The sequence below is a fragment of the Aythya marila genome, assembly GCF_965140915.1.
Source record: "Aythya marila genome assembly, chromosome: 1".
NCBI lineage: Eukaryota > Metazoa > Chordata > Aves > Anseriformes > Anatidae > Aythya > Aythya marila.
The window spans coordinates 107,106,902-107,129,812 of NC_139042.1; the positions used below are offsets into that span (position 1 = coordinate 107,106,902).

Sequence of the window (22,911 nt, forward strand, 5' to 3'; positions counted from 1 at the left end):
AAAGACCATCCAGTTCCAACTACCCTACCATGGACAGGGATGCCACCCACAAGATCAGGTGGCCCAAGGCTTCACCCAATCTGATCTTGAACGCCTACCTCCAGGGATGAAGCATCTACAACTTCTCTGGGCAACCTGTTCCAGTGCCTCACCACGCTCAGAGTAAAGAATTTCCTCCTAATTTTTTCCTTATTTTTATTTTATTTTTTTCTAAAACAGAACATTTTGAAAACTCCAAGAAAAACATTATAAAAGTTGAAATAAGTAGACAAGAACTCTGCCCTCAACTTTGAGAGAATCCCAACATTGAACAAACGTATAAATCAAGTACCCAGTTTTCCAAAATTAAGACCTTTGCAAAATTAAGACCATCCATCCAATCATATTCTGTGTGCAGACGACAGTGAATCTTTGTTTCTACAGAAAGACTCAAGTTCATGTATTCCAGGAACACACCAACAAAACCTTATACATTTACCATTCCACATCCATATGCTATTATTGTTTGGTGTTTTTAAGTAGGTAACTACCTTGAAAATCCAAAAATAAAAATATTTATCTTTTATTAAGCTTTTTTTTTTAATATAAGTTAACATTGCAACAACTTCATAAGGAATAATTATTTTTACATACAGAATTCTGAAAATGGGGTGATCTTTCCATTTTACCATCCTAGGACTTCCACCTGGCAGAAAGACTGAGTATGTACACATACTTCAGTCTAAAGGAGACTCTTGTTCACCCTTTATACTGGCATCACCTAATGTAACGCACAGTTTAGATTACATCCTTTCTCAATTCCAGACTGTTATGCTCAGCATAAACAATTGCTCTGGATGCACTCCAAAATTCTCTTTTCATCATCACTCAGCTGTATGACAAACTTCATCATGAAGGGCAGAAGAGTTTATACAGCAAATGGTTTCCTTAAAGAGATTTCTACTGGAAGGCTCAGATGGTCTGAAGATTGTCTTACATCATCCTCACTACAGAACTCTAGAAGTGAATGCAGAGGTAAGCAGCCATCTGGTAAAACTAAGTGATGTATGCATCAGTTCCTATTATTTTTCAGTGAACACAAAATGCAAAGCTGTTGCATTTGCACTAAACAGAAAACAGTACAGACAATCTCAAACACAGGGTTCATATTAGATAGGAATCCATTTTTAAGCACACTGAAGTATTCCTCTATTTTGCCACACTTTTTAAAGCTATATTCCTCAGGAAGACAAATAAAGAAATTTTCTTAAACAGCGCCCATGGACTTAAGAGCTTGGAAATTTTGCTGTGTGCTTCACAAATACTTTCCCATGTAAGAAAACTGAAGAACGAGTGCATATTCAAAGGCACTCAATTAGTATTTCAGTTTCTTACTACACACTGCTGTTTAAGCTACATAATTTGTACTTCATGGAAATTAACATAAAAACAGTATGCAAATTTAGAATAAGTTATTACAGTAGCAATTATTTGAACTGTCTTGTAGCAAAAATAGCTACCATGTACTTTTTATATTGATTCACAGTTGTACTTTGTTTTCTGTGATTCTATTCAAAAAAATTAACTATCAATTTAGAAAGATTGTGAAATGTTTCAAAAGCCACCAAATTTCTAAGTTTCACCAACAAACATATGAGAAAGGTACTGTGTATTTAGCTGATTTCAATTAATCCACTGAAATTAGTTTTAAACTGTGACACTGAAAACCTCAGATAGTGTCTCAAAAGTACTCAGGGTTACAATTAATGTTCTTACAGCAGCTATAGATGATTAAAAGCAGATGCTACTGCCTACAGCTTATTTGGAAGTCTGTTAAAAAAACAACAACAACAACAACAACAAAAAAACCAACACTCCTCCACATCCCCAAAATTTTCAACTACTGTCGTTACATTTCCAAGCAACACAGAAACACAGAAGTAGAAACTCTCAAAAGCAAAGCAACAGTATCTTGTGATAGTTTTAATAAATATTAACCTATGCTGCTCAAATGTCTGAATAATATAGTAGAACTTGAACACTGATCTACTAGTATAATTAACACACTGGAAATATGTATTTATTTTTAACAGTAAAGTTTTCCATTAAATTCCTTGATTTTAAACTACAAAAAGAAAGTAACTGTTCCTGCTAGACTTATCTTCATCTTCTATTTCATACCATACATCATTGCAGCTATGTATTACTGATCCTGGCTTAAGAGGTAGCAGAATGATAGCAATTTTTGATTAAAATGTAAGTTCAGACTAGAAATTTCATAGCCTTGTGAAAACAAGTTCTGTTGTCTAAGCCAGGATAGAATACAAAGAAAACTAGAGCTAAGATTCTCAGAAATATTTTAGAAGTAAGTTTACCCTAGCCCATATTGACAGTTCAGCTCTACAGGCAAATGAGTTGCTCCCATCTTCCACTTAAAGACGTTCTTTCTCATCTTTTTTTTTTTCTTTTTAATCAAATTGAGAGGATAATGGTGCTGCCTTATTAGCAACTGTAGATGTGACCTGCAAGTAGACAATTAATTTGTTTATTTGGTTTATAATATTTCATACTGTATTCTGTAGGTTACTAGCTTCTTTAACCAATGTTGGAAGTAGGCATTAGCAAGAGCAACCAACTTGTTGCTTTTAGCTATCTGCTTCCTGATAAACTTTCCATTTCCTTCTCACTTAACACAGTGAGAAAATAACTACCTTGGAATTTCTTATAACATAGTCAAAGTAGATTTTCATTTTTTCCAATGCCCATACCCAAGGTGTTGGCAAAGGAATCCTGCAAGCATTGATAACTTCGTTTTTAGTCTTCAGCAACTGCCTTTTGCTTCCTCTCAAAAATGCATTCATTTTGTAAACAGCCTTTGGGGTTGAGCATCAATTCCAGTCATAAGACCTCAACTACTAGTAAAACTTCAATTTAAATATTTATTTTTCATTTTACAGAAAAAGCAATATATAATTTCAGAGCTCAGGAAAATTAAAAAACTAAAAATCTTGAGTAATAAACATCAAACACTCAAAGTAAAAAGCGGGAGGGAAGACGAAAGAAAGTTTAAATCTTTTGGATTTTTTTTTTTCCATTTCTCCAGCCTTCAGCTGTTTCTATTTACTTAGATTCACTTTTTTTTTTTTTTTTTTTTTTTTTTTAACATGGAAAGCATCTAGGAATCTAATGTCAATAGCTGATTTTCAACAACAAAAGGAGTATCACCTATCCTTGTTCTCCTTAACATCAAATATGTTTGGCATATGTTTTAAAGTTGCTATTTCCTTCTTTTTTTCCTTCTTTTAAATATTCAAGGACTCATTTTTGAACTTCTAAGCTTAATCCATTTTAATCTCAAATTTTAAAAAAACACAAGCATATGTAGGTTTCCTTTGCATGAACAACTCTGGTTACCTTATTATGATTATTAATGATCCTGACTATTTACCATCATGACTAATTTGGTTTTGAAAAAGTGAAATAAAAACTTCAGTCTTTTCTTTCCTTTTTTTTTTTTTTTTTTTACCCCTCCTCTGGGGAAGAAAAGAAGGGGAGGAAAGGGAAGTGGAAATTCAGTACTGCTATCACTTTTTTCTGCAAAAGCGGGGCTTCGCCCTACATTCACCCTATTATGAAGTGCTAAATTTCTACACTTTTTTTTTTTTTACATAAATCCTTCCTGCCAAGAACGGATAATCTAATGTGTTTGTTTAATTAGGAAAATGAGAAGTCATTACTTTCTTTACTTCTTTTAAAAGCAAAGAGAATAGGCAAGATAAGGATAGAGTACTCTTCTTTCCTGTGAAGCCCTTTGATATATTCACTCACTTAAATGGCCTCAGTACAGTCACTAAATAAAACATTATATATACAGAAAAACCACCTATTTTACTAAGTAAGTCTCCAGAGAACTTCAATATGAGCTCTTTTTTTTGACCATATTGATAAATCTCCAACAGAACAAAATTACTTGAGCTCATAGCAATGACTTATTATACAGATGCGCTTTTTCAATCTTGTGTTTGTTTATATGTGTCTATCCTTTAACTAGATTTGATAGGACTATTTGCACAATAATTAGACTGAAGAGATCAAGGGGAGTACGGTTAACAGATTATTATTTGCACATTTCACTCACTCCCAACTAAACTCATTCTGTCAATCATAGTAAAATAAACTTTTGTGGTATGTACTATCTAAAGTAATAATGGTAATCTATGTGGTGAATAACTTATTTTGTTTCAAAATAACATTATATCAATTTTCAACCAATTAGCAGGGACTACAACACAGATATGTAGATATATTGAGTAAATAGCCTTCTTAAAGGAGAGATGATACAGGGAACCAGGAAAAACAGATGTTTGATTGCAATTCACATTGCAAACTATAAAAAACATCATAAAGCTACCATTTTACAAGGAACCATCAAAAACAAATACAAGGAAAAAAATTAGCCAAGCAAATTTAGCATCAAATGCTTTTTGACAAGTATTAAACTCTCTTTGCCGAACCAGGTTTAGAACAGTTCTCCCTGTTTTTTCAGGGGACAAAATTTTTATAGAACACTTCCCTTATTCATTGAGGCTCACTTTACATGAAACGCTATTTCAGCTCTTCAGGCCTGTCATGTAACCATATGGGCCAGAACAGAACCTAGAAGAAAAATCAGCGAACGCTACTCTCAGTTCATCTGTTACTACTCTAAGATCAGTGTGGAACCAATGAGTACTTTCTATACCTTTATTACAATTTCACTAATAGTTTTCTGAGCTTTGAGATGAGTTATCTGAATGACTAATGAAAGTAATTTTGGCACATAAATAACCATAGAGAGATCATCCTTATAAAGAATACTGCATGTCTCCCTAAATTTTAGGGGAGAACCACCAACGTAGTGCTATCTGAAACCAAATCTCATGCAACGGCTACAGCTAATTTGGAAGAACAAACAGCTACCACTTGAAGTACCATACTAGCTGCTCGTTTGGATGCTCTGACCTCCACCTTCAGTTTCTATCAACTTTTAGGAACAGGTACCTAGTCTTTATGTAAATCCATGAAACAGCATTCCTCAAGAAAAACAGCATTCATTTTAAGACTAAAAGTAATATAAGAGATTGACATGATTATTTGCAGGTCACTTCTGATCTTTAGCAATATCAATTGTCACGGCACCACTGAGTACTGCAGTGCCGGACATGCTGAAACTCCAGTACGAACTGGAATCAAAGGCAGCCAAGTGGTATGCCACAACTGGTATCACTAATGCACTTTTCTCCATCCCTCTATCAGCAGTGTGCAGGCCACAGTTTGCTTTCACTTGGAGGGGAGTCCAATATACTTGGAATCAGCTGCCCCAGGGGTGGAAACACAGCCCTACCATTTGCCATGGACTGAGCCAGTCTGCGCTGGAGCAGGGGAAAGCTCCTGAACACCTGCAGTACATCGATGACATTATTGTGTGGGGTGACACAGCAGAGGAAGTTTTCGAGAAAGGGAAGAAAATAGTCCAAATCCTTCTGAAGGCCGGTCTTGCCATAAAACAAAATAAAGTCAAGGGACCTGCATGAGAGATCCAGTTTTTAGGAATAAAATGGCAAGATGGACGTCATCAAATCCCAATGGATGTGATCAACAAAATAACAGCTATGTCTCCACCAACTAGCAAAAAAGAAACACAAACTTTCCTAGGTGTTGTGGGGTTTTGGAGAATGCACATCCCAAATTACAGTCTGATTGTAAACCCGCTCTACCAAGTAACCCGTAAGAAGAATGAGTTTGAATGGGGCCCTGAACAACGACAAGCCTTTGAACAAATTAAGCAGGAAATAGTTCATGCAGTGGCCCTTGGGCCAGTTCAAACAGGATCAGATGTAAAGAATGTGCTCTACACTGCAGCCGGGGAGAACGGTCCCACCTGGAGCCTCTGGCAGAAAGAACCTGGGGAAACTCAAGGTAGACCCCTGGGCTTTTGGAGTTGGGGATACAGAGGATCTGAAGCCTGCTACACTCCAACTGAAAAGGAGATATTGGCAGCATATGAAGGAGTTCGATCTGCTTTGGAGGTGGTTGGTACTGAAGCACAGCTCCTCCTGGCACCCCGATTGCCGGTACTAGGCTGGATGTTCAAAGGAAGGGTCCCCTCTACACATCATGCAACTGATGCTACATGGAGCAAGTGGGTTGCACTGATTACTCAGCGGGCTCGAATAGGAAACCCCAGTCGCCCAGGAATCTTGGAAGTGATTATGGACTGGCCAGAAGGCAAATACTTTGGGATATCATTAGAGGAGGAGGTGGGTCGTGCTGAAGAAGCCCCACTGTACAACCAGTTACCAGAGAATGAGAAGAAATATGCCCTGTTCACTGATGGGTCCTGTCGTATTGTGGGAAAGCATTAGAGATAGAAGGCTGCTGTATGGAGTCCTACACGACAAGTTGCAGAAGCTGCTGAGGGAGAAAGTGAATCGAGTCAGTTTGCAGAAGTGAAGGCCATTCAGCTGGCTTTAGATATTGCTGAACGAGAAAAGTGGCCAGTTCTCTATCTCTACACTGATTCATGGATGGTAGCAAATGCCCTATGGGAGTAGTTACAGCAATGGAAGCAAAACAACTGGCAGCGCAGGGGCAAACCCATCTGGGCTGCTGCTTTGTGGCAAGATATTGCTGCTCGGGTAGAGAACCTGGCTGTAAAGGTACGCCACGTAGATGCTCATGTGCCCAAGAATCGGGCTACTGAAGAACATCAAAACAACCAACAGGTGGATCAGGCTGCTAAGATTGAAGTAGCTCAGGTGGACCTGGATTGGCAGCATACAGGTGAATTATTTATAGCCCGATGGGCCCATGACACCTCAGGCCATCAAGGTAGAGATGCAACATACAGATGGGCTCGTGATCGAGGGGTGGACCTGACCATGGATGCCATAGCACAGGTTATTCATGACTGTGAAACATGTGCTGCAATCAAGCAAGCCAAACAGTCAAAGCCTCTTTGGTATGGAGGACGATGGCTGAAATATAAATATGGAGAGGCCTGGCAGATTGATTACATCACACTCCCTCAAACTCGCAATGGCAAGCGCCACGTACTTACAATGGTGGAAGCAACCACCGGATGGCTGGAAACATATCCTGTGCCTCATGCCACTGCCCGAAACACTATCCTGGGCCTTGAAAAGCAAGTCCTATGGCGACACGGCACCACAGAAAGAATAGGGTCAGACAATGGGACTCACTTCCGAAACAACCTTATAGACACTTGGGCCAAAGAGCATGGTATTGAGTGGGTGTATCACATCCCCTATCATGCACAAGCCTCCGGGAAAGTTGAACGATACAATGGACTGTTAAAGACTACATTGAAAGCAATGGGCGCTGGGACATTCAAAAATTGGGATACGCATTTGGCAAAGGCCACCTGGTTAGTCAATACTGGGGGATCTGCCAACCGAGCTGGACCTGCCCAATTAAACCTGTTACGTACTGTAGATGGGGACAAAGTCCCTGTAGTGCATGTAAGAAATATGCTGGGTAAAACAGTCTGGGCTACTCCTGCCTCAGGAAAAGGCAAACCCATTCGTGTAGTTGCTTTTGCTCAGGGACCTGGATGCACTTGGTGGGTGATGCAAAAGAATGGAGAGGTCCGGTGTGTACCTCAAGGGGATTTAATACTGGGTGAGAATAGCCCATGAACTGAATTGTATCATGTTAATTATTATATAATACTGTATGTCATCACTACCATGATTACTATATACCCTAGATGAAAGTAGCGATTAATTAGAATGTATGGGAAAAAATGTTACCAGAGCATGACATAAATGGTATGGAATAAGGGGTGGATAGATGTCCTGGTTTCAGTTAGAACAGAATTAATTTTCTTCCTAGTAGCTGGTAGAATGCTGTGTTTTGGCTTAGGATGAGAAGAGTGCTGATAACACATCAATGTTTTAATTGTTGCAGAGCAGTGCTTATACTAAGCCAAGGATGTCTCAGCTTCTTGCTCTGTCCTGCCAATGGGCAGGCTGGGGGTGCAGCAAGAGCTGGAAGGGGACAGACCCAGGACAGGTGACCCAAACTAGCCAAAGGGGTATTCCATACCATCTGATGTCATGCTAAACAATATATAGGGGTGGCTAGCCAGGGGAGGGGGGCCGGACTGCTTGGGGTTAGGCTGGGCATTGGTCAGTGGGTGGTGAGCAATTGCATTGTTTGTTTTGTACACATTATTAGTAGTAGTACTATTATCATCATTATTGCTATTATTATTTTTATGTCTTAATAAACTGTCTTTATGTGAACTCACAGGCTTCGTTTTCCTATTTCTCTCCCCCATCCCAGAGAGGGAGGGGGAAGTGTGAGTGAACGGCTGTGTGGTGTTTAGCTGCCAACCGGGTTAAACCACAACATGGCCATAAATACACAATTGATTTTCGGAAAAGGTTTACCTTACATATAAAACTGCCAGTTTTCTACTTTCTAGATATGGTTCTTAATCATTTTATTCCATTATTATCCGTTTTGTCTCTCTTCCATGAGCTTTCAAAAACTGGATTTCAATTATCTGTATATTACACAATACATACATTGAGGTCAGAAAAAAATGGCAATTGCCTTAATGATCCTACTCTCCTTCCCTGCCATGAGAGGTAGCATGCCTTATCTTCCTTTAATGTGTAACTTCTTTGCATGCATCCCTATTTGGACCCCTCTTCATTTGTGGCATTTTCCTTATATACTCTCTAATCTCAAATCTATATAAACATCACCTTTTCACCACGCAGCAAAAGCTCCTATTCACAACAGTTACAGTGCACCTATTGAACTGCTCACATAACATGCTGCAGCAATAACATAAGAATGCTGTGAAAGCTGACAATTTCAGTGCGGATTACTAAAAGCAAGATCATTATGACATTTAGACTGATGAGGAATGATTCTCTACAATGTCTTGAATTGATCTAATTTTAGACTAGATGATGATATTACTGAAATACCATAATTAAATTCAGGTAAGAGTAATTGTGCTATTCAAGATAAGAATGAATTCAACTGGCTACCAGTGGTGACCTGAATATTTTAAGATAGACCATCTGACAGTTTAGAACCATTGGCTGCAATTTTTCAGTCTTTGCTTTATGGTAATAAATCAATATATTGATATATAACTCTTCTTGTGCAGCTGCATTACAGAGACTTCATGTAGAGCTATGGTTGCTGCATTGCATGTTATTTTGGGAAACTGGATACTTTAAAGAAATTTACACATTCACACACTATTTTCTAAGTTGCAGAGCATCTCTGTATTTAAACTCTCCTACTCTGTCGTATCGGTACAGTACAGTGAAACAATTGCACTTCTAATATTTAATAATATTTCTAGTATTTTATTACTTTTGTCGATGTTCCCACTACTCATTTCCTTCAAGGAAGGCAATCTATTAATGAATGCTACAACTCCAATTATGTAATTTAAAGTGCCTTCTTGCTGACATCTACAATTATAACTAAAAGGAGTGGAAAACAAGGTAACATAAATGATTTTCACAAGCACGTTAAAGGTATAGAAGTTTTTGTAAAGTACTTTGGTGCCTTTATAGTCACCTTCATAAAGTTCAGTCTATCAGAAATAGAGTGCTAAGGACACATGCAGGCAGTTTTTGTTTTGCCAGCCAAATCCAATTCCAATGCTAATGTATACTATTGGGATCTGTAAATACACGGCTTTCCTGTACTTAGTGAAGGTAGAGTAGTAGAAAACAAATTAAAGTCAACATAGCTGAAGGTTTTTACATCATGAAACAACTTACATTTCTGTTCCTATGGTAATTACCTTAGAATCAGTGTACACAAAAAAAAATAATCAATCATTAAATGACTAAGAATCTGGCTCATTGACAACTGTTTCTGTATTAATTTTAATCTAGTTGAAATTATGATCAAAATATGTCCCCAAGGAATACACATTTGTGATAAACATGACCTGCCACTGGATGTCATTGCTACTGCATAAATGCAGCTATATCTGACTACATCCTCAAAAGTTGAGGAAGAGAATCATTCATTGGCTACACATACACTTTGGAGAATCCACTCTTTTGTATATGATACATCAAATCTCTTCTAATTTTCCCCTACATCTTTCCTTCTCCCCTCCCAACGAGCATGGGATCACTTGTGTCCCACAACCAGTATGGATTAAGCTTCTAAGGAAACATCTTAGTTGACAGAAAGTAGTAAAAGTGTCTTTAGAATAGAGCTATTCAAGGTAAGAAACACAGTTACAGACAAAGGATAATTGAAATAAAGATTGTTATTAGCTCAAGGGTCCAAAGAGGAAAAACAGTGAAAGGCACGGAACTGTAAAAGCAAAAAAGCAGGGAGTCTGGAGAGGATAACCCAAAAAGACTCCTCAGGTATCTTACGGAAGCTAGGAGTATACTAGTAATCTTTAAACCCTATAGTTAACACACAAAAAGGACACAGTAGTAGGTTGCAGTTGAGCATAACCTCTTTTCACTTGTTAAGACACACATGAATAGTGACCCTGAGATGGACAGTAAGAACACCAGATTATCTGCGTTCCTTAACTCATTCTGATGTGCCAAGTTTCCTCAAGTGCATTAGGCAAGGAACCATAATCTTTAATACAGTAATATCCCTTAAAGCATTAGCGTTCTTCCAGGAAATCAACTCTTGCAAGCCATAGTGATGCTCCCACATAAGTCAACATATTTTAACTCCCACAGAAATCTGATATGTAGAAGAGCTCAACACTGAATTGTCGTCTACTTATGCCTGGAAGATTTCTCTGAACATTTAAGTTAAGAAAATTATTACTAACCAAACATTAATATCTGAAGGAACATTTGCCAAGTCATTCCACCTAATAACAACAACTCTGGTGACTAAAGATTGGGGCAGTTGGGAGCAAGAACAAAGTAAAATGGTCTTAGGTAAAGAACAGCTGTTTAAGCAAAAATTAAATACCGACCTTAACAGAGGTTGTGGAAAAGGTTAGAAGGTCAACATGCCTTTAAGATCCTCAAGTGCAGTAAATTACTACTGAGACCAGTGGACATCTTTTCCCATGAAATACTGTGCAGAGCTATACTAGATTTAAGCACGAGATGGCAGAAAGATCCACTCTCAGCATCCAAGCAGAAGCGTGATGCAAGGGAGCATCCAATATACCTGCATGAGGCTGGAACACAGGACACAGATCCTCCAGGTGACCCACACCATTCTGGAGATGCAGCTAGAGGACATGCACTCTAAAACAGAGCTAAATGTGTACTTGGGCAGCTGAATCACTCTCCAGGCAGCTATTCAACTTCTGCTGCACTGACAGCCGTTTAAAAGCTGTTTCTGAACTAAAGTAGTATATAACCCACTTTAAGAGAAACTGTGGGGGAAGGAAAAAAAAAAAAAAAAACAAAAAAAACCACCTAAAAACCAACAACCTGAACAACTTGAACTATAGTCTGCAGAATTCAGGAGCTGCTCTGTGAACAGCTCAGACGACTGAGCTGGAGAAGACAACTGGTTCGCCAGCAGGCGACCAGAATGTCATCTGCTGCCATGATATAAATTGCTGTGACTTGTGGGACACAGACTATATACTCTGAACCCTACCTATAGCATTTCAAAGCACATTTGAACATCACTTGATACCTACTATATAAAATTGAAGAAAATGAGATTTCTTGCATTACATGGCTTAGTTAAGCAAATTTCAGTTCCTCTACAACATTACAAGCCTTTATTCCCAAACTGGAGTAGTATTGCCAACAAATACAAGCTAGACAGAAGTTGTAGGTGGACAGGCCAAAGCATTCCCCACTAGCTATGATTTGGTGCCTGCAAAGAAGAACTGAAGCACAAGTACATAAAATTTCATCCAAAAATTTGCTCTTAAAAACAGAGCCTCAAAAAAAAGCCTTACGAGAGATTCTTGGGATGTCTGCTGGCCCCAGAACCTTGTAACTTACTGATTAAATTGCTATGTTCAAGGAAGCAGCACTTACTAATTAAGAACAGGATTAAATCTAAACTCCAACTTTTGTGCCAACTTCTTCCCCTAGATTGAACAACAACTTAAAATTTTGGCTAAATATTCAGATGTCACAGAATTAATAAGAAAAAAAAATTAGAGCATCACACTATTTTTACCAAGTTTTATCATTTTCCTAGATATCTGTGTAAGATGAGCATTTATCTGGATACTTACTGTCCCTTAGAATTAGCTTAAGAAAGAGTAGAAGCTAACAAAACCTAATGAGAGAAGAAAACAGTCTAAAAAAATGAAAATAATTCTCTCAGATCTTAACAAGCCAAGGAAGGGCAGCATCTTTTACAAGGAGAATGAAAGCAAATGGCAAACATCTTTGCTAGGTAATATCTTGTTCTTAATTCTTTTTAAATTGTTTTACCTGTTTTGTATTTTAGACACATTTGCTATATGCAGATGAATTGATGAATGAATTTAAATCAAAACACAATCAGCTACTCTGGTTGTGATCCCACCTGGTCTACAGGGTCTATAGTGACACTTCTAATGAACTTGGCAGCTGGATAATGTTCAAATATGATTTGAGTAGGGAAGAAGTGAAACACTTAGCTTGTGTTATGTTAATTAAAAGCAGAATCCTTACTTAATATGCGTTTTGAGTGAGCTGTATCAAACAGGATCATAGAAGAAACAAGGTACTTAATTTACCACAGAATGAACTACACTGTGCCAAGTAAACTACAGGTCCAGAGCTTGTAGTGTCTCTTACCTTACAGCATTATCCTTTCCTGAATTCAGGGAAAGGAAAATCACATTTTAATATGAATCAGGACAAAGGATATAAAAATCAATAATATTTTTCAAAACAGAAACTTAAAAGAAACCCCAATCCCCACTCACAGTTTGTGAGTTTGGGTTTTGGTTTGCTTTGGTTTAAGGGATACAAGAGTGGAAGAACAAGAGGGAATGGAAAGATAGATTCACAAAATTAACATGACTGAGGAAAAAACTGCCCAGCTCCAGATACTAGAAAAACTGGGGAAAAAATATCAAAATTATGAAAGTGGAGGTTTATTTTGGATTTTTTTTTTTTAAAGAAAAAATCAACAATACTGTTTTTCAAGAAAAGTTAAGCAGAAAATATTATTTTACCAATCCAGTTATTTTACTTCCAAGTTCTCTTTTCACTGAAATTGAGGTTTTATTTTCACATCATACCACCTTGAAAAGGATAATTTTTAAGTTGTTTACAATTTACCAAAGTTCACTGTTTATGCAACACTTATATAAACATGGATTAAAAATACATTCTGCTTCTCATTACATGTTGTCACAAAGATTGCAATAAAAAACATGACATGCTTTTATCTTCTTATATTACACTGTGGTACTAGAGATGCAACATCTAGGTTGAATAGTTTTACTTTTAATAGCTTTGTTGTTATTGTTTGTTTTGCCTTTTTTTTTTTTTTTTTTTTGCATGGATATAGATCTTTGCCACCTTCTGTTATGGTAAGCATTCACGTTCATGTTCCTAGACAATAGAATAATCATGCAAAGTATGTAAACCAGTGTTCTTTAAGTCTGGGCATTCAAAGAAAATATTAACAGACTAAACTGATAAAGCCATTGTTTCTTAATTTTCTTCATGGCAGATAATTAGTTTCTCTCAACTCCATTGTAAATTGAGCATTCTTTGCATTTGATGTCTAAGGACCTGTAGATTTAACAGGTTTTCCCCACTACAGAAGAAAAGTGATACTATTCTGTATACTATTCAATAGACTGTGTTTGGTGTTATTTATTTTAGAATCATTTAGAACCATATAGGCTGGAAAAGACCTCTAAGATCATCAAGTCCAACTATTAACCTAGCACTGACAAGTCTACCACTAAGCCACATACTTAAGAACCACATCCATGCATCTTTTGAATACCTTCAGGGATGGTGACTTAATTACTTCCCTGGGCAACGTGTTCCAATGCCTCACAACCCTTCCAGTAAAGAAATTCTTTCTAATATCCAACCCAAACCTCCCCTGGCACAACTCGAGGCCTTTTCATCTTGTCCTATCATGTTGGTTGAAAGAAGAGACCAACCCCCACCCAGCTACAACCTCCTTAGAGGTAGCTGTAGAGAGCAATAAGGTCTCTGAACCTCCATTTCTCCAGGCTAAACAACCCCAGTTCCCTCAGCTGTTCCTCATAAGATTTGTTCTCTAGACCTTTCACCATCTTAGCTGCCCTTCTTTTGACACACTCCAGCACCTCAATGTACTTCTTTTAGTGAGGGGCCCAAACTGAACACATTATTCGAGGTACAGCCTCACCAGAGACAAGTACAGGGGGACAACCACTTCCCTAGTCCTACTGGATATACTATTTCTAATAAAAGCTAGTGTTGAAAAAAACCTGAGTCTACCTACTCCCCTCTTTCTGCTGACAGCTCCTCATTTAACATTTTTCTGGAATCTCTGAGCACGAAGAAACAATTGTTACACCTCCAGTGTTTCAGATAAAAGGACTAAAAAAAACCTTTAAGACTAAAACCAGTTTACTACATAGCATCCTATGCTTAAAGGTGAAGAAGGGACTTCCCTAAAAGTTTAAAACAGGAAAACTGAATTTGATGCATTTCACTAGAGGACAGGGGATAGAGAAAGAATGACATACAAGATCTTCAATAGGAAATACACTCAGAAGCTCTAGTCTACTGGTTTCTCATCTAGTCTGTCTCCCTTATGGCTCTTGCAGTCTGATGTCTACTCCAATCACATAATATAAGGAGTAATTATGCAGCAGTGCTCCTCCTCAACAAATATATGTATCATTAACTAAACATACCTGTGTAGGAAGTTCTTTTGCTCTGAATAGATGCTTAATATTGCCTAGTTCTACCTAAAAACTGTTTCCTATTTTGTTCATTTACATATCTTCCCAAACACTCAATAACATCACCACTTGCTTCACCAATAAGAACAACCAGCCTCTGCTTGGAATACAAAAAAGGTCCGTAACTGCATTCAATTAATTTCCTCACTGGATAAGTTTGTATCACCACACACTTGTTTGTTTATCCATAAGTACAAAATGTAATAAAATGTAAAGTATTATTGTATTATATTAAAGCTTTAGGGTTATCCAAAATGGAGTTTACTTGCACATGGATTCAAAGATTAATAGGAAGCAACCCAAAAAGGAAATGGTTATGTTTGGACAAACTACAATGCATATGTTGCAATAATTAAAAGCACAATTCAAGAAGGCCGTCTGAATTCATTGTAAAATTATCCTAAATAAAAAAGGAAATTAATAACAGCTCATCCTATTAAGTAGTACAGTGCATAAGTCACATATTACACTGGTCACTCAGTTTAATTGAAATTGTGAGTTACTGTGCAAGAGCTTCCATTAAAAAGTTGACCTATGCTATGTAACATTACTTCTGCAAGACTGACCTTCTTAAACACTTACAGTCCCCATTAGTTATGAAACTGTCAGCCAAGAGCATAGCCTATGAGTACAATATAAAAAGAGTGTTTTTTTTTTTTTGGCAACTACCAGAACCTACAGAATTCTGATCCAAGGTTTAAGGACATCTGCAACATAACAATATCTAGTTAATGGCAATTCAAGGAAAGCAAGGAAGAGAAAAAAGGAAAAAAAAAAAAAACACAACTGTAAATTGAACTTGCAAGCACACATACCCTAATAAGAAACAGATTAACAATAGAGCAGAACTCTTAAATTGCTGACTGATGAGCCACTGAAGGAACTACTCAAGCATAACCTTGAAGAGGTTAAACCACAATTTTGTGATTGATAAAATAAGAAAACCAAATTATCATGCATCTCAAGAGGATGCAAAGAAAGCAAATTTATTATGGAATAAGAGGTCTGTTGAACTATATAAAATGTATTGAGAAGTGTTTTAAGGAGATTGTGGGATTGCATCAAACTTATTGCGGGATGTTTAGGGGAAGAATCAAAGCCAAGTAAAGGCTAAAATCAAGGTGGTTCAGGGAAGAAGTTGAAAAAAAAATGGAGACAAAAGCTAGCTACTTGTCATCCCCCCTACCTCCACCTATCACTATGTAAAACAACTAAATATTCAGCATACAAGTTCCCACCCAGTACCTCAATGGTACACAAACTAGATGCTAATAGTCACCTAGCATTAATGTGTTGGCACACAGTACATTTATACTAGCAAATTAAGTGTGCCTGGACTAGGTCTCTAGACCTGAGACATACTGCTCAGAACAGACTCTACATGTAATTTCTTTAGACTCCAAACCAAGATGCCTGCAAGCAATCTGCCTACTCTACTGAAAATGACCTCTGCTCTGTATTAACTGTTGATCCATCTCTGTAAAGTTTTGGAATAGAGCTACTTGGCCTGGGCCAAAACCTTTAATGCATTTCAACAGTCCAACAGTTTGACAATAGATTTACAGAGATTACAAGTTTTATTCAGTTTTTCTTATTCTTATATTTTATACATATATATTCTACTTAAATATGCTTTTATAATTAAATATAGAGTATATATATGCAGAATTATTCAGTATATACTTATAGACAGGTAGTCATTTCTCTATATATTAACAAATAATTGAATATATTTAAAATATATAAAATTACTACATATAATTGTTTGCATATTAAAAATATATACCTGCAAAATGTTGTTCACATATAGTCATAGATAACAGATTAACAATAAAAATTGAATGCATTTTATCTTAGTTTTTAAATATTTATCAAAATAGGTGAATTTAACTCAGCATATTGTAACTGTTAAGCAATCCAAATGACTTTTTTTTCCGGTTTGGCAAGTAGTGCAGCTTTAATATAACTTGTAAGAGGTAATTATCATTTAAACACTTGAAATGGCATTGCATACTTACTTTGAATAATCGAAGAGCCTGCTGTCCCAGAGCTGATGAGTTCCTTTAGGACCGGAATGGAAGAAACAAGAATCTGTACCATCAAATTTGTTGAGACCATCTTCGGAGTTTTTTGATGCATGGCTGTGCACAACATCCAGCAGAACAGTGATACCCATTGAGTGAGCAACATCAATCATTTCCTTCAGATCATCTGGAGTTCCGTAACGGCTATCAGCATGAAAAAGCAATGTGTTGTAAGGGGGGCAATCTGAACTTAAGCCAAAAATACTTACCATTACTAACAGTAAAAACACAAATGTCACCAGTTCATCACCTAGTTTCCAATCGTATATAGTGTTTTTGTTTCTCACCCTCTGAAGTAGTAATTATTGATTAAAACCGACAGTTATTTTTTTATTTTTTTTTAATTATAAAATACATTTGTGCATGCAGCTGAAGCTGGATTAGCTGGAATATACCGTGACAGCTAAAGTTATAGCTTTGGTTTGTATGATATACAAAGTGATTCACAGAACAGGTGATCACTGCCAAATTGATTTCAGACTTAAGAGGAAGCTATAAGCAAATACTTAAGCCTGTACTTTCCATTAAACTACTACTTGCAAATAAACGCAGGCACAGATTTCAACAGGTGGGGAGTAAGGTAAAGTACAAAAGAGATGCTGAAGTACTTATACCTACCTTGATGCTGCAAAGAAGCTTGTGACCTGGTAACCAAAACTGGCATAGTATGCATGTTCCATAATAGCCATCAGCTGAACACAGTTATAGCCTATAGAAACATAAGACAAAAAACAAACACACCCCTAGTGTTAAAGATAATTTAAAAAAAGGATTTGACTCCTGTAACTTACTAATTCCTTCTCTTATTTTGTTTGGTTTAACTGTAACGCATAATCAGCACCTAACTAGAGATTCAGTTTCTCTCAAGAGGTAGTTCTACTTAATAGTTTACACTTGCATTACTTTCCATTAAAAATGGAAAGTTCTATCTTTAAGTGATCTATGTATCACTAGAACTGAGAGATGAAATGCATCTAAAAATGAGTGTTATGCAAATATTATCTTAACTTGACTTCAGAATACAAATATAATCTTAATTTGACTATGCGCATCTGTTCACTTTTGATACTTGCAGCATTGATCATGGGGTGGGAGGAATGCACTATACCTTATCCCTCGTAATAGTCTTAGTCTTACCACTCACAAAAAGTTTAATGATTATATGCCCCCTCTATAATAATCTTTCAAAAGAAAGATGAGACAGAAGTAATGCACTTTTGTTCTGAGTTTACCAAAGAACCAAGACAATACAGGAGTGTAGCAGTCAGTGTCCCTTGTATTACTCAAAGTGTTTCAGTGAAGTATTAAGGGAGAGAATCTAAAGGGGAAAATAACATACTAACAATGGAACTACTTACTATACTTTTGAACCAAGATATCTTTAGTGCCAGCAAATAAGCGCTGCAGCTAGCTAGCCATTAAGGATGGTCAGCAAAAGATAACTTTTAAGTTTAACCTACAGTCTGTTGAGACACCCACAACCGCATCACTTCTCTTTATTAGTTTAACCAAAATCTTCACTTCATTCTATAGTGTAAGACAGATACTTCTGTTATTGGCTTTGTTTTCAACTTTCACACCCATAAACAAGTTATCAGTAGATGGCATGAGCTCGGCAGTTTGTCAGATGCATCGATTTTATAATTCAAGCTCACTGTATTTATTTACAGCATTTCTGAAAATAATTGCACTGAATCTCATTTTTACTATTTTGCAATTTTAATGCATATATTTCTACAAGTTATTAATATCTCAGCTTTTTTGAAATACTGATGTCTTTAAGCTCAGGTAACAAGATATTTCAAAATTGAATCAAATATCCCTTAAAAACTTTTCCTAAAAAAGAAATACAATTCCCACAGACTTTGCTCACTTAAAATAAGAGCAACAGCCATCATGTTCTGTATTTAGTATTCCTTTTATTTAGTGGTATATCAGCCTTTTAATGACATTTCTCCTCCCCAAAGAACAACCTGTATGTAAAGCAGAAAGATGCCATAGTTCTGGTAAACCTATTAACCTCCTGGAAAGAAGAAAATATCTTGACAGCAGTGAAAGAAACATACATGTAGATATTTAACGGATAATCCAAATGTATTTTGTGAGGGCCTCTATATGTGCATACTCACTCATCCCTACCTACAAAGTCAACTTTATTGAGAGGTAAAAAAACATGCTTCGTGCAACACTGACACAACAAGTAACCCTACAAGAAAGACATATAGTTTCTACAGGCACTCTGATAAGTAAAAATCAAACAACCAATCAAACAGCCACCATGCATGGAGATATCAGCTATGCATGTCAACCTTTGACATTTCAGTGCAATAAAACATATTTCATCACAGGAAATAAAAGTTAACAAGTTCTAATATTGTCCATTACATAAACAGTGAGAAGACAACTCAAGAATTTAAAAATAAAAATGAGAAAAATCACTAGACAGATTGAGATGAACAGTTTGCTGTGCTTCTTGATTTAATCATGCCAGCCACTTCATGTATGCCCTCCAATATACTAGAAGTTCTTTTCTAAGAGAGGATTTCTCATGTTTAAAGTTAACATGTTCTGACACTTCAAAGCAACTGTTAAGCAATAGAAAAAAAATGATTAGCACACTTTTTCTGTCAAACAAAAGGACAATCCTTTCTATCCACATATATTTTGTTGTCTTCTCTAAAAAGCAAGATGTAGATTAGTAAACCAATTAAGAACACTGTATTTTCCCAAAGACTATCACACAACAGATCTGTTTTCAAGTGGAAAGCAAGCCATGCTGAAAGCAAATTGCCCTCCAATTTTTATCTAGGCCTTTAGAACCACATTTTACTTTAAAATCTGTTGATTAGATTTTGTTTCATATTTTACTTCAGTCTGCATTTATTTTCCACAGATTTCACTTTATTTTTGCTGCCTAAAGAATCTATTTTTGCATTTTCATTTGAAAATGCAAAAAGAAAAAACCAATAAAACAAAACACACAACAACACAACTAATAGACACTTGATAATTACATTTTCTAATAAGAGCACAGGCACATTAAAAAAAGATCTCTGCAAGTATCTGTGTTATTACTTACCAAGATCCTTTATTCTAGGTAGTACGTTGAATGTGAAGTTTTTATAAGAAGCTATTTTCCCTTCTGGGGAAGCAATTCCCACATGAGATTCATAGATTCTTAGGCTTTTCAATCTCTCAGGGGAACGATACTTACGCTATAAAGAAAAAAAAAGCAGTTGTCATTAGGATGCAACAGGATACAACTTAGTTATTTTTCAAAACAAAATTCTTTCAAGAAGAAACTAAGAAAAGCTAATTCTCAAAACACATTTCCCTCCCCCCGCCCCAAGATTTTTATTCCTCCCTCTCCCAATTTAAAAAAAAAAAATATTTTTTTTTTTCTATTTGTCATTTCAATATTTAAGTGAGATTGACAAGTTAAAACAAAATCAGTTAAAACAAACACATATATATGTCAACAGTAAGCAAGTTATAGGAGACAGTATGAAGAACATAAAGTTCTGGTTAAGGTTTGTTACCTGTATTTTACTTTCACTGGGCACCTCTGTACTTGTAAAACAAATCGAATCCTTTTATCTGATATAACTCAGTAAGGGCTTGCTGCACCCTAAATGTTCTTGCCTCCTCTGGGTCATAAAAACTGCTGCATTTCTAGTTCTTTCTCAATTACTCTTCCTATAGAGGATCTAGTAGTCACAGAGCATTACAGAAGCAGGGTAGGTCACTTAATTCATACGGACTATACATCTAAATATATAAATATGTAACTTATATATAAATATGTAAGTTACTGTAGATTATGCAATGTTTGCTTTTTTTGTTTTGTTTTTAAAGAGATTTTACATACGAGTTACCCTGGCAAGCAGATACTTCATCATTTGAGGTGGGTGCTAAAACCCAACTCAAAAGTCAGCAATATCTCACAAAGAATGCCCTGCATATTGTTATTTGGGAGGGGGGGGGGGGGGGGGTGAACTATAATAACATGCCAGTCTGAAGTTCTGAATGTTTTCCTAGGGTGTTCCTCACATACCACATAAGGTGTTGTCAATCCTGCCCATCACTTGCAACACTGCATGAAAAGATGGATTTAAAATCTGTAAGCGGATTTTCCTGATACAAAAAAAACCATAATTATACCAGAGCACAAACACTTTACTTTTAATGACTATTTCTTACTTCATACAGTGTTGACTTCTTACTGGAGCTGAACTTTGTACTTGTAGGTAATTAGTTCTAAACCCGGGTCCCTCTGCTGGATCAGGGAAGGACCATGAGCACCTAGCCTTGGAATACCCATTGAATTTGTCCAGTATGTGGAAAAGTAATACCATTTTAATAGATTGATTTTATTTATTTTTTTAATGTATATGTTCAATGGAAGACTGGAAAAGTAGCTCAAACATCCATCATTAATTTGTTTCTGACAGTCTTGACCATAAACCCTTCATTTCTCAGGTGGTTATTCTAACTAGTATATTAACTCTCTTTTTGTGGAAAGCCTATTTTTTTTTCCAAATAAGAATACAAAGAGGTTGGGATACACATTTTCATACACCTTTTGAAAACAGTATTTAAGCCTTACTATATATGATTGTGGTGGATTCCAGTGTACCCAATCGTAATTCACTTTATCTTGATCACGGACTACATATCTTGCCCAAGGTGAAATACGATAGAGGAGTTCGCCATTTTGAGCACGAATCACCACCTATAAAACAACCATAATGTACCAATGCAGTCAAATATAATTCGTGCAACATCCACTATGTAAACCATAGAAGAGAATGAAATAGTATGCTACACAGAAGTTTAAATTAAAGAACACACAAATACATCATGCTAGTTAAGACAAAAAAGAATAACCCTATTCACAGGCAAGATTTGTAAAGGAATAACAAACCAGGCATGTCAGAAATGATGTTCACAAGCACAAGCTAAAAGGTGAGGATAAGCTCACCTTTATAATATATGTAAACTATACATATGATATATGTAAGCATATAAGACATATGTAAGCTTCACATAAATAATGGGAAAAAGAGCCTTCCCTTACCAATAGGTTCCCTGACTTCCTCTGTCATCACTGTTACACCAACATATTCTTATAAATTTAAAAAGACATGCAGTATAACCAAGATGAGAACCTTGATTTGTTTACTTGGCTAACAATCTAGTAAAGCAATTTTAGAATCATAGAATCATAGAATATCCTGAGTTGGAAGGGACCCTTAAGGATCATCAAGTCCAACTCTTGACACCGCACAGGTCTACCCAAAAGTTCAGACCATGTGACTAAGTGCACAGTCCAATCTCTTCTTAAATTCAGACAGGCTCGGTGCAGTGACCACTTCCCTGGGGAGCCTGTTCCAGTGTGCAACCACCCTCTCTGTGAAGAACCCCCTCCTGATGTCAAGCCTAAATTTCCCCTGCCTCAGCTTAACCCCATTCCCGCGGGTCCTGTCACTAGTGTTAATGGAGAAAAGGTCTCCTGCCTCTCGACACCCCCTTACGAGGAAGTTGTAGACTGTGATGAGGTCTCCCCTCAGCCTCCTCTTCTCCAGGCTGAACAGGCCCAGTGACCTCAGCCGTTCTTCGTACGTCTTCCCCTCCAGGCCTTTCACCATCTTCGTAGCCCTCCTCTGGACGCTCTCCAACAGTTTCATGTCTTTTTTATACTGTGGTGCCCAGAACTGCACACAGTACTCGAGGTGAGGCCGCACCAGCGCAGAGTAGAGCGGGACAATCACCTCCCTTGACCTACTAGCGATGCCGTGCTTGATGCACCCCAGGACACGGTTGGCCCTCCTGGCTGCCAGGGCACACTGCTGGCTCATATTCAACTTGCTGTCTACCACGACCCCCAGATCCCTCTCTTCTAGGCTGCTCTCCAGCGTCTCATCGCCCAGTCTGTACGTG

The 22,911-nt window shown here is 37.0% G+C and overlaps 1 protein-coding gene across 3 annotated transcripts in view; it reads right to left on the bottom strand.

Annotated features, from left to right (window-relative positions):
• Positions 1-22,911, bottom strand: part of GBE1 (1,4-alpha-glucan branching enzyme 1) — a 177,616-nt gene that overhangs the window by 86,990 nt on the left and 67,715 nt on the right. For all 3 annotated transcript variants that reach the window (XM_082769019.1, XM_082769020.1, XM_082769018.1), the window contains exons 4-7: positions 21,578-21,703; positions 20,051-20,186; positions 17,590-17,680; positions 16,906-17,115 (exon numbers count right to left, since the gene is read on the bottom strand). In XM_082769019.1, coding sequence (XP_082625145.1) covers positions 16,906-17,115; positions 17,590-17,680; positions 20,051-20,186; positions 21,578-21,703 — 563 coding nt within the window. The remainder of the gene's footprint in view (positions 1-16,905; positions 17,116-17,589; positions 17,681-20,050; positions 20,187-21,577; positions 21,704-22,911) is intronic.